This window comes from Onychostoma macrolepis, chromosome 17, assembly GCF_012432095.1.
Source record: "Onychostoma macrolepis isolate SWU-2019 chromosome 17, ASM1243209v1, whole genome shotgun sequence".
NCBI classification, from domain to species: domain Eukaryota; kingdom Metazoa; phylum Chordata; class Actinopteri; order Cypriniformes; family Cyprinidae; genus Onychostoma; species Onychostoma macrolepis.
Window position 1 is genome coordinate 1,074,573 of NC_081171.1, and position 13,369 is coordinate 1,087,941.

Genomic DNA, 13,369 nt, shown 5'->3' on the forward strand with positions numbered 1-13,369 from the left:
CAATCACAAAGAGCTATGAAAAACATTAAAAAGCATTGACACTTACATCGTCATCGCATCTTGTGCACCACTAAGGCTGTCTGACACACAACGTTTTTGCATTCGATTTTTATTTTAAATTCGACGAATATTCGAAATTCTATTATTTTATTTTTTTTGACAGCCCTAACGCCTGTGCATGCCACGTCTCTGTAACGAGGTCTGTGTGTGTTTGCTCCTCAGACACGGGCGTTGATTTCGCCTCCACGGTCGTCCCGCGCAGTCACCTCCTCAGCGCCCCCTTCAGTACGGAGGTGCAGAATCAGTTCTCGCGCTACTACAACGAGTTCTCCGAGCTGCAGCTGCTGGGGAAAGGAGCGTTCGGGGCTGTTATAAAGGTCAGACGTCTTCTATCTCTCTGTTTAACAGACTCGGATTCATTAATAATACACATACTAATTCTGTGCCTGTTTCGTACATCCCGTGATCATCCTCGGAGCTTGTGATGTCTTCAGTAACTGTATTAGAGCTGCACGATACTGTAAAAAATTATATTTGATTTTCTGCTATATTGTGATATGAAAAACTACAGCTTTTTCAGCAGATGATTTGAAAAGCTCCGAATTAATCTTTTTGTAGGAGTGTGCATCCGCATAGAAAAAAAAATCATTTTCAACTGCGATTATTATAAATCTTTAAAATTTTAGGCTGAATATTTATTATTATGATACTTATATAAAGTAAAAAAAATGTATATTTAATAATGCAATTTATAGTTTAGTAATGCATCTGCATATAAAATAAAGATAATTTTGAACTGTGATATAAATCTTTAACGTATAAGGCTAAATATGATTTTTATGTTACTTATATTATAATAGAATATGCTAAGTAGTATTATTATGAGAAGTATTATGTTGCATTATATATTATATTAATATAGTAAAATTGGATAATATCATTCATAATTTAGTTATGCAGTTGCATAGAAAATAAAAATAATTTTGAACTGCAATATTGTAACTATTTACATATGAAGCTTATTATTATTTTGTAATCTAAGTAAAATAAATTTCATAATTTATAATTTAGTTATGAAAAATATAACATTTTAATAAAATTGTATTTTAATAAAAATATTATATTACTATATTATGTATAAAATAATTTTTAATAAATATCCTAATGTTAAAATGCTAATATTTAGTCTTAATTATTTCTTCTTCTTTCAGATGTTTTAATTTGTCTGGGAGACCTCTTTAGTTGGTTTATAAGTACCACAAAACCAGTCACAAGGTTAAATTTTTGGAAATTGAGATTTATCATCATCTGAATACATGCACTTTCCATTGATGTATGGTTTGTTAGGATCGGACAATATTTGGCCGAGATGCAACTATTTGAAAATCTGGAATCTGAGGGTGCAAAAAAATCAAAATATTGAGAAAATTGCCTTTAAAGTTGTCCAGATGAAGTTCTTAGCAATGCATATCACTAATCAAAAATTACGTTTACGGTAGAAAATTTACTAAATATCTTCACAGAACATGATCTTTACTTAATATCCTAATGATTTTTGGCATAAAAGAAAAATGTATAATTTTGACCCATACAATGTATTGTTGGCTATTGCTACAAATATACCTGTGCTGCTTATGACTGCTTCTGTGCTGCAGGGTCACATAGTTCCCTTTCCTCCTCCTGTGTTTGTCCCGCTCAGGTCCAGAATAAGCTGGACGGCTGTTATTACGCGGTGAAGCGGATCTTGGTGAACCCGGCCAGTAAACAGTTCCGGCGGATCAAAGGCGAGGTGACGCTGCTGTCGCGACTCAACCACGAGAACATTGTGCGTTATTATAACGCCTGGATCGAGCGGCACGAGACGCCGGTGACCGGAGGCATGACCAGCGACAGCTCCGAGACGCTCAGCACCCCCGAGCGACCGCAGCGGCCCGCGGCTCCGGAGCACCGGAACGAACTGGGACTGATGGACAACATCGAGGACGACGCGCCTCCGCCGGCCCTCGCCAGCTCAGTGGAGTGGAGCACCTCGCTGGAGAGATCGTCCAGCGCCAAATGCAGCGCTGCAGACTCCACCGACGATGAGGAGGACGATGAAGAGGAGGATGTCTTCTGTCCCTCCTTCCTGTGAGATTCTGCTGTTGAGATGCTGTATATAATGATAATGAATGTGTGCATCTCTGACCTGCTTCTGTGTTGCCACACAGGCCTCCTGACAGCGACTCGGAGAGCGACATCATCTTTGACAACGAGGACGCCAGCAGAGACAGTTTGCTGCAGGTCAGTATTCAGTAAAGTCATTTATTCAGTAAAAAAAAATCTATATATTTAAAAAAAAAAATATATATTTTTTTGGAACATGTATTATTTAGTTATGCATCTGCATATTAAATAAAAATAATTTTGAACTGCATTATGATATTATATTTTTAACATATAAGGCTAGATTTTATTGTTATATTATTATACTTTCTATGAAGCCTGTATTTATAATACATTATAAGGGTATCCTTAAGGCATTATTATGAATGCATAATGCTGCATTATAAAAAAAACGTTATAATATGTTGTATAATCTCATTAATATTCATAACACTTTTAGTGTATTATAATATTTACTTATTTGTGGTTATAGCTTTCAAGAGTATGATTTATAACACACAAAGAACACGTTGCATCCACTTGCATCTAACTTAAATTCTTCTTACAGTTGTTCAAATGACTTGAAATGGTCTTTGCAAATAAGCTGATATATAAAACTTTGTCCATAATTTGCCTATTTACTAAAACCAGTATCTAATGCTGATGATATAAACTAGGGGTGGCTCTATACCACTTTTTCAGAACCGATCTCAAGCTGATACCAAAAATTCAGAGTATCGGCCAAAACCGATATCGATCCGATACCAGCGCAGTTTTTTTTTTTAGTGTAGAATTTTTTTGAATTAGTGTAGAATTTCTATACCTTAGTGCTAAATATAGACAACTTCATTGTAAAGAAAACAACAAATGAAAACATATGTAATCATAAACTAAATGACAAAATAGTATGACAGAAATACTATTATAAACGAGATAAGTGGATAATTCAGTAGCAAAAGTTACTATAGAAAAATCATGAGTGCACAATAATTTTATAAAATCTAAACATGTAGTGAAAAAAACATTTAATGAAGAACAAAAATGTAGGACTAAATCTGGTAAAATGTAACGCATTCATGAAAAACAAGTACATATATTTATATATAAACGTATACTATAAAATTAAAAGACTTTTCTTTTAAATGTATTGCACAGTAATGAGGCAGCAACATATGATAGATGAGACAAACAAGAAAGGCTATTAACAATATTTCATTGAGCAAAAGTGAAAAATATTCAGTAATATATGCACAAAATGATGCACTTGAAGCAACACGGAGTCACAGCACTCCGCATAGAAGCGTTCAGAGCACAAGAGTTCAAGAAATATAAAAAAGTAAAGCCTCTGGAAACAAACGCTCCTCAAAAGGTCCTGATGATCAGATTTGAGATGCACTGATTTTTCTAAAAAAATGATTGATGGAGAATCAAGTAAAGCTGAGCTGCTTCAGTCCAGTAAGTGTTCATCTGGAAATATGACTAATGAAACCGTTATTATTAGATTTAGTTTCTAAATCGCATAAGTATGGGATTATATTGCCTTGTGAACAGCAGAGATGTTTGTCTGCAGGCGGAGCGCAGCAGCAGGAAAGCAGCAGATACGCTGGAGAGCTCAGACTCAGAGAAGCCGCTGCTGATAGCGCATTACCTGTACATACAGGTGCGTTCATGAACACTGATGCTCGGTGTGAGGCTTGCAGCAGCTGACGCGTGTTTAAGTGTGTTTTCTGTCTGTTCAGATGGAATACTGTGAAAAAAGCACTTTAAGAGACACCATCGATCAGGGCTTGTATCAGGACGTCAGTCGCCTCTGGAGGCTCTTCAGGGAGATTCTGGACGGTCTGTCGTACATCCATGAACAGGTGAACTGGCTCGGAAAAACATGAGGAAAATTCAAGTATTTCAAGCAATTTTTAAATTTTAGATGTTTGAAATTTTTAATAATTTTTTAATTAAAATTTTTAATTATTAAATCAAATTTTATTTATTTGTTATTATTATTTATTCCAAATATCTGTCTTTTTATTTTATATTTTTTTACATTTTTAAATTTAAAATATTTGAAATGTTAAATTTTTTAAATATTTTTTTTATTCCAAACACTCTGATGCCTTTTTTAAATGTAAAATTAAAAAAAAAATTTTTTTTATTTCAAACATCTCTGATGCCTATTTTATTTTTTTACAATTTTACATTTAAAATGTTTGAAATTTTTACATTATAAGTTAAATTATTATTTTTGGTTTATTCCCAAAATCTGATACCCCTTTTTTTTTTTTTTTTTTTTTTTTTAAGTTTTAAATGAAAAGGTTTGAATATTTTTCAATTTTTCAATTTTATTTTTTATTATTTAGTCCAAACATCTTTCATACCTTTTACATTTTTTAAAAGTTTTTTAATTGATTTTTTAAATGTATTTACTTATTTATTATTATTATTTATTATTACCCTTTGTTCCTTTCTTCTTCACTTAATTTTGAATTAAAAGGGCTGCTGCATAAATAAAAAGTTATCAGCTTATGGGAAAGGACTATGGTAAAATGTCTTTTTTTAACAGGGAATGATCCACAGAGACCTGAAGCCTGTCAATATCTTCCTGGACTCTCAGGATCAGGTGAAGATCGGAGACTTCGGCCTGGCGACGGATCATCCCGCTAATGTGGTACTGCATGTGTTTGCATTGTATGCATGTGCTCATAAATAACTCTGTGTGTGCCGTAGATTGACACAGAAGCAGTTTTGATGCTTTATATGAGCACTAGACAAATGCATGTTCAGAAAATGCGTTATTCATGAAATTAATGAGAATTATTTCCGATTGGCAAACTTAACCTGTCTATAATAATACCGTTTGATCATTTGGTTTAATGTGCCATGTTTCATGTGTTTCAGGCTGCAGGTAAACTAGAGGTGGAGGAGAGCAACTCAGGGTTTGTCCCAAAACCAGATCCAACAGGTGAAAAACTATGAATGGCAGCAATAGTAAAGCATGTGCATGTCAAAATAAGAGTCCCAGTGTATTTCGGTCTTGTTTATAATTAAAAGTCCTGCATTATGCATAAAGTTTTTTATTTATTTATTTTTTTCCCCAGTTGTTATTGATATTTTGGTTACACAATAAGCTGTATGTGGTATTGATATATATATATATATATATATATATATATATAATAGTACAAGGAAAAACACATTTTTATTGTGCCCCTGAAGTTTCCAAAAAAAAAAAAAAAAAGCAACAACTTCTGTAATCAGCATATTTGGGAAACATAATTTTTTTGCTATACTCGTATTGTTTTTATCTTTATTTTTTTTATTTAACGTGATTTCTCAGATAACATGACTGGTATGGTTGGTACGGCCCTTTATGTCGGTCCAGAGGTTCAAGGAAACACTAAAGCCACTTATAACCAGGTATTAAACAACCTTCATCCAGACTGCTGTGTTTTACTCACTTTCTGTATATAATGTTTTCCATTGCTGATGGTGTTTGTGTCTTTCAGTGTTATTTTTGTATCATTTTAGTATCATTTTCTGTTTTCGTTTTAGTTACAATTTTAGTTGTCTTTTTTTTTTTTTTTTACTTTCTTATATGTGACCCTGCAGCACAAAAGCAGTCATAAGCAGCACAGCTATATTTGTAGCAATAGCCAACAATACATTGTATGGGTCAAAATTATACATTTCTCTTTTATACCAAAAATCATTAGGATATTAAGATCATGTTCCATGAAGATATTTTGTAAATTTCCTGCCATAAATATATCAAAACTTAATTTTTGATTAGTAATATGCATTGCTAAGAACTTCATTTAAACAACTTTAAAGGTGATTTTCTCAATATTTAGATGTTTTTGCACCCTCAGATTCCAGATTTTCAAATAGTTGTATCTCAGACAAATATTGTCCAACAAACCATACATCAATGGAAAGATTATTTATTCAGATTTTAGATGATGTATAAATCTCAATTTCAAAAAATTGAACCTTATGCCTGGTTTTGCCTTGTGGCATGGTCACATGTATGTCTATGTAGTTTTTAATTTATTTTTTATTGGTTTAAGTTTTAATTATTTTAGTACATCAAGTTTAAATAAAAGAGATAAATGTTGCCTTGGCAACTAGCTGAAATCAAATATTTTTTTTAATGTTATTTTATTTGTTACATTTTATTTTATTTCAAGTAAGAAAAATGTTTCAATGGTTTTAGTTTTAGTTAACCATAATAACCGTGGTGTTTGTGTCTCTGTAGAAGGTGGATCTGTTCAGTCTGGGCATCATCTTGTTCGAGATGTCTTACAGACCCATGAGCACAGCGTCTGAACGCATATTTGTGCTCGGTCAGCTCAGGACAGTGAGTCTCATCAAACACCAAAGCACACATCTGTTACAAACACAGTTATTAGACACATTATTTCACATTGTGTCTCAGGACTAATGCTTCTGATGTCTCCAGTCTTCATTTTTCCCAGTGAATTCTTCGTGAACATTGAGTTTTACGCTTTAATGACACTGTACAAATTAATTATTTGCAAACATACTGTGGTTAAAGATTTATAATATCATGGTTCAAAATTATTTTTATTTTCTGTGCAGATGCATAATTAAATTATAGATTACATTGTTTTTTACTTAAAGTAAAATTTTAAATGTAATAATAAAAAAAAAAAATGAAATAATCTTTTGAAATAATAAAAAAAAAAATTTAAACTTTTAAAAATCGTGATACTTTTTATTTTTCAGGATTCACAGATGAATAGAATGTTCAAAAGAACAGCATTTATTTGAATTAAAAATCACTTTTGTAACGTTATAAGTGTCTTTACTGTCACTTTTGATCAATTTAATGCATCCTTGAGGAATAAATGTATTCATTTTTTTTATATTACTTTTCCTAAGCTTGTGGGAAAAATGGTAATGTAATGATTTCCACAAAAATATTCATCAACACAACTGTTGATAATCAACATTGATAATAATCAGAATGTTTCATGAGCAGCAAATCAGCATATTATTATGATTTCTGAAGATCGTGACACTGAAGACTGCAGTAATGATGCTGAAAATACAGCTGCGCATCACAGAAATAAATTACAGTTTAACAGATATTCACATAGAAAACAGCTGTTTTAAATTATAATATTTCACTGTTTTACTGTATTTTTAATGTACAGTAAAGTAAATGCATCTATGATCTAAAAACAAAAACAAATGTTTTTTGCAAATGTCGTCTCATCTCTGTTTGTCCTGCAGGAGTCGATTAATTTCCCTGAAGACTTTAACGAGAACGAGAGTGAAACGCAGGTAAGCATCACACGCGTTTGAAACATCTATATTCGTGACCCTGGACCACAAAACCAGACATAAGACTTTCCATTGATGTATGGTTTGTTGGACAATATTTGTCTGAGATGCAACTATTTGAAAATCTAGAATCTGAGGGTGCAAAAACATCTAAATATTGAGAAAATCACCTTTAAAGTTGTTCAAATGAAGTTCTTAGCAATGCATATTACTAATCAAAAATTAAGTTATGATATATTTACGGTAGGAAATTTACTAAATATCTTCATGGAACATGATCTTTACTTAATATCCTAATGATTTTTGGCATAAAAGAAAAATGTATAATTTTGACCCATACAATGTATTGTTGGCTATTGCTGCAAATATACCTGAGCTAGAAAAAAAACAGTGATTTATTGCAGCAAGCAAAAAAGACTGTCTTTCTCTTAAGAACGCGCTGCGGAGGTGCTTTCTCCTAACACTACAAAAAATAAACCACGTAACATATAATAAAGGTGTATCAATGCACATTTCCCGCCAGTCCTGTGTAAACTACGGCACACAAAGTTTGATTGATTAATTTTTTTAACATCGTGAGATGGCGGAGCGCAAGAAAACAAGGCAGCCTGAAGTAGCTGCTCACTTAAACGATCTCACGCGTCTCAATCTGCTTAATCTTGGTGTTGTCAGTGCCCTAAACGATGCTATAATGGACTATTTCACATCCAGAGATGAAGGCTCGGATGATGAAGTTACTAAAGAGGAGGAGTCCGATGACTTGTGCCGCGCTCGCTTTTCTAAATCTAAACTACAAGGTACACTATTCGTGCTTTCTAAACATACAACGGGTGATCAGAAGTTCAGAGACTATGCCCATCATGATAAACAACGGAAAACTGTTGGAAAAAAGCTATAACTGTTGTTACATTCAAGCTATGGACAAAACTAATTTCACCATGTGTTGGGTTTTCCTGGATCGCATCGCATTTGTGTTCTCTTTGACATGGATGCTCGTGGTTCCCTGCAGAGGAAGGTGATCCGCTGGCTGTTGAGTCACGATCCGGCGCTGCGCCCGACGGCGGTGGAGCTTCTGAAGAGCGATCTGCTCCCTCCGCCGCAGATGGAGGAGTCCGAGCTCCACGAGGTGCTGCAGCACACCATGGCCAACGTCAACGGCAAGGCCTACCGCACCATGGTCAACCAGCTCTTCTCCCAGAACATCTCGCCCGTCACCGACTTCACCTACGACATCGACATCCACAAGGTACAAGAGCTCGAAACACTCTCCAGGATTCACAGAACGAAGAGCGTTCGAGTTAGAGGGTCAAATAAAGATGGAAGAGGTTTTACATCATCCAATAGAATTTGAGGGCCTAGAAAGTCATTTTAGAGCAAATTTTAATGAATGATAGTCGTGTCACAATATATCAGAAACATGAAAGTTTAGACTTATTTAATTTATTAATTAATTTTAGATTTAGTTTAGCCTTTTAATCCCATATAAACAATGATCAACGCATACAAAGAGCGCATCAAATACGGCAGACCCAGAAGCTCTCACATTTGAGCTTCCATGTTTATTAATTATTATTATTACATTTAAAAATACATACATTGTTAAATAAAACATAACTTTTAAAATGTTTTTTAGTCCGGGAAACAATGCAAGCATATTTGTCAAACATAATTCTGTATTTTTTATTTTATTAATTCATTTTAGATTTAATTTAGGCTTTTATTCACATCAACGCATACAAAGAGCGCATCAAATACGGCAGACCCAGAAGCTCTCACATTTGAGCTTCCATGTTAGTTATTTTAATTAATAATATTCATTATTATTAAAAATAAAATACATTATTTAATGAAGTATAAGATTTAATGCTTTTAAATTTTATTTAGCAACAGAATTCTGTATTTTTAGCTATGCTGAATATTTCTGGTCTGGTCAATTAACTTCTTTTTGTTAATAGTTTATTGTATGCATTAGAAGTAATAATTAAAACGTACCCTTTTAAATCTATTTTGACTCTGTTAAAGTATCATGTATCGAAACAAATCACAACATGCATAAATCATACATAAATTGAATCGTAACAAACATAAGTGCATTGTTACCTAAAGAATGATTATGAAGAGAAACATTTATTTCTTTAGAATAAAGTCACTGATGAATTATAAATTAACAACAATAATTAAGAGAGGAAATACATTAATTAAAATATCTTAACGATCAAAATTTCTACTTTACAATTTTAGAAAGAAATTAAATAAATTGAAGACCCTTTTTTTTTTATTCTAAAACTTTTGAATTTAAAGTAGAAATTTTGAGCTTAAAATAATTTTAATTATGGTTTTCACAATGAAAATTGCCAAAAAAAGCTGCCATGAAATAAAATAAACTTTAACTGAAATGCTAGTTGCCAATGCAACATTTCTCATTTTCATTTAGTTTAACTTGATGTACTAAAATAACTAAAACTGAAATAACAAAAAAAAATTATATAGGCATACTTTAAAACAAAAACGAACAAATAAATGACAGAAACATAACATTTCAAATAAAATTAAAATGGAAAATACAAAAATATAAATATAACTATAATAGTATCTCAGTGAAACTAAACTAACACTGAATCAGAAATAATTTATTAAAACTGTTGAGGTAGTAGATGCACTTGTCTTGTTTTCTAGTATAAATATAAAAAATTCTTGAATCAAGATGAATTTAAAATGGCTCGTCTTTTTTTCTGTTAAAAAAAAAATCAAAATTTTGATAGTTTTTGCTTAAAACAAGTAAAAATGGGGCAAGAAAAATAATCTTGTTTAGCCTTTGAATTAAAATTATTTTTCTTACCCCATTGGCAGATATTTTTGCTAGTTTTAAGTTCAAAATTTTGATAATTTAAATTTTTTTTTTTAAGAAAACAAGACTGAATATCTTAAGTCACTTTACTTGTCAAGTAAATGCATCTTGATTCAAAAATGTTTATAAATATTTATTAATATTTAAATATTTATACTAGAAAACAAGACAAGTAAGAAAATCATGTTTTGCAGTGTGTCCACACCAGCAGGTGGCGCTGTGCCGTTATTTATCCTCATCCTGTTTGAGCTGTGTTTCTGTGTTTGTCTGCAGGGCAGTTTTAATTTCAGTACCGTTAAACTCCAGCAGTACGTGTACGAGACGGTCACCAGGATCTTCAGACGACACGGTGAGACACACAGCAAGATAGTAATGCATTCTGGGTCATGTTTCATCTCTCATACTTCCTGTTCCTCTGCTTCGCCAGCAGATGCTGGGGCAGGAATTATGATTTGCATTAAAAATGGGATGTTGGAAGACATAAAAGCAATAAAACATCTTATAAAGCAGCCTGCTCTGCCTCTAAAATAACCCTCGACCACAGTAAAATCACAGTAACGTATGGCCTCGTGCTTTAAATAAAAGACTACTTGTGTTTTGTCAAAAGACGCTTTAAAAACCTGATGCAAAGAGCAGAAATGTGCATTTATTTATTTTTTTATTTTGAACTTTTATTCCCCACACAACATTAAATTCACAAATACAGAAATGTATACTCAGGAAAATTATAAAAATAAATCAGAATGATGATAATAACAAAAAAAACCCAATTATAATATAATACAACAGACAGCCAGAAATGTGCATTTAGTACAATGGTGTTTATTATAGAAGCTTTCAAGTGATTAAATTTTAATCTAATTAATTACATAATGATTAATTAATCCCAAATTAATCACACATCAATTTTTGGCTGAGAAATTAGCCACTAAAAGATGAATCAAAGTCATTATTGTGTCAAATGAGAAAAGCATTGAATATAGCTTTAGAAAGAATTAATGCATAAATAATGATAATAAATGGCTATTAATGTGTTTAAAAATAAATGAAACTAAATGCACTAATAGGGGGAGGCAAGTCATTCCTTCAACCGAATAAAAAACTAAACAAGTGACTGATTTTTGATTGGAACTATTTATGAAATGGATCAAAACAGACAATATTGTGTCTAAAATATAACACAATATGAACTTGTATATTGAACTGTTGTATAAATAAATGGTGCAGATGTTTGGGAAAAACAGCACTTCTGCTGGTGTGATAAACCGACAGCCCTAGTTTATTTTAATCATTTAATTTTGCATTATAATCTCAGAAGTGTTTTATTAAGAGTGTTATTGTCAGGATTACTGCTGTTTGTGTCTCTGCTGAAGGTGTTTGCGGTTTTATTGTTTGTGTAAATGCAGCACACATGACGGAAATGCCGCGTCTCTTTGCCGTCACTCAGGGGTCAAAGGGGAAGAAATGCTGTGTTTATGAGCACAATAAATGTCCGAGGAAAACATGTCTGGTATTGTTTGTGTTTATGGTGAATTATAAAGCCGGTACATTGTGGAGCTGAAGGGAAGTGAAGAAATGTCCTCTAATATCCTGTTAAGACGGATTTGTAGATGTTTTGTTTGTTTTTGATTGTGCAGCAATGTATGGCTGTAAACATCAGAAATCTGCGCTGGAAAAGATTTTAAAACCCGATCTTGCCAAGTTACTGTTAATTTAAAGTAGTTAAACTAGCCTGTTGGGACAAGAAACAGCACTGGTGTTATTTAAAGAAACAATATGTGCTTGTAGGTGCAGTGAAAGAGTTTAAGAAATATCTTTAAAAGAAGTTCCGTGTGGAGCATGCTCCGAATCCACACAATGTTCTCACCTTTTTCCCTTCTTACCTGTTTGCGTCTCTGTTCATGGAAAGGAACTTGCTTAAATGAATCATGTTGTTGTGATGATGTTCATACCTGTCTCTCTCTGTCTTGTCTGTCTGTGTGTCAGGTGCGGTTCGTCTGCAGACGCCGCTGCTCTTGCCCAGGAACAGACGTCTGTATGAAGGATGCGAGACGGCTTGTTTTATGGATCACAGCGGCATGCTGGTCTCTCTGCCGTACGATCTGAGGGTGAGATGAACCATTTCCGCTCTCGACACGCCTCGCGCCAAACTAATGAACGAGTCAGAATAAGGACCACAAAACCAGACAAAAGGGTCAATTTTTCGAGATTTGTGCTTCATCTGAAAGCTGAATAAATGAGCTTTCCATTGATGTATGGTTCGTTAGGATATGACAATATTTGGCTGAAAATCTGGAATCTGAGGGTGCAAAAAAATCTAAATATTGAGAAAATCACCTTTAAAGTTGTTCAAATGAAGTTCTTAGCAATGCATATTACTAATCAAAAATTAAGTTTTGATATATTTACAGTTGGAAATTCAGTCTTCATGGAACATAATCTTTACTTAATATCTTAATGATTTTTGGCATTAAAGAAAAATCTATAATTTTGACCCATACAATGTATTGTTGGCTATTGCTACAAATATACCTGTGCTGCTTATGACTGCTTTTGTGCTGCAGGGACACAGATATGGACTAAATTGTGTTTTAAAGCATTTTTCTGTCTCTTTGTCTCTCTTCAGCTGGCGTTTGCCAGATTTGTGGCCAGAAACAACATTTCACATCTCAAAAGGTACTTTGTAAGTTTTTTAAAGAAATGAATACTTTTATTCAACAAGGATGCATTAAATTGATCAAAAGTGATAGTAAAGACATTTATAATGTTACAAAAGATTTCCATTTCAAATAAATGCATTTTTTTTTTGCTTTCTATTCATCTGTGAATGATGAGAAATAAAATGCATCACAGTTTCCACAAAAATATTGTGCAGCACAACTGTTTTCAACATTGATAATAATCAGAAATGTTTCTCGAGCAGCTAATCAGCATATTAGAATGATTTCTGAAGATCATGTGACACTGAAAATACAGCTGCGCATCACAGAAATAAATTCCAGTTTAACAGATATTCACATAGAAAACAGCTGTTTTAAATTGTAATAATATTTCACTATTTTTACTGTATTTTTTATC

The 13,369-nt window shown here is 32.8% G+C and overlaps 1 protein-coding gene across 1 annotated transcript in view; it reads left to right on the top strand.

Moving 5' to 3' along the window:
• eif2ak4 (eukaryotic translation initiation factor 2 alpha kinase 4) overlaps positions 1-13,369 on the top strand; it is a 48,058-nt gene that overhangs the window by 10,345 nt on the left and 24,344 nt on the right. Inside the window, exons 11-24 of the mRNA XM_058749035.1 lie at positions 223-377; positions 1,700-2,127; positions 2,208-2,280; positions 3,713-3,802; positions 3,882-4,004; positions 4,700-4,804; positions 5,035-5,098; positions 5,474-5,553; positions 6,392-6,493; positions 7,393-7,443; positions 8,453-8,689; positions 10,565-10,640; positions 12,278-12,399; positions 12,918-12,967. Coding sequence (XP_058605018.1) covers positions 223-377; positions 1,700-2,127; positions 2,208-2,280; positions 3,713-3,802; positions 3,882-4,004; positions 4,700-4,804; positions 5,035-5,098; positions 5,474-5,553; positions 6,392-6,493; positions 7,393-7,443; positions 8,453-8,689; positions 10,565-10,640; positions 12,278-12,399; positions 12,918-12,967 — 1,756 coding nt within the window. The remainder of the gene's footprint in view (positions 1-222; positions 378-1,699; positions 2,128-2,207; positions 2,281-3,712; positions 3,803-3,881; positions 4,005-4,699; positions 4,805-5,034; positions 5,099-5,473; positions 5,554-6,391; positions 6,494-7,392; positions 7,444-8,452; positions 8,690-10,564; positions 10,641-12,277; positions 12,400-12,917; positions 12,968-13,369) is intronic.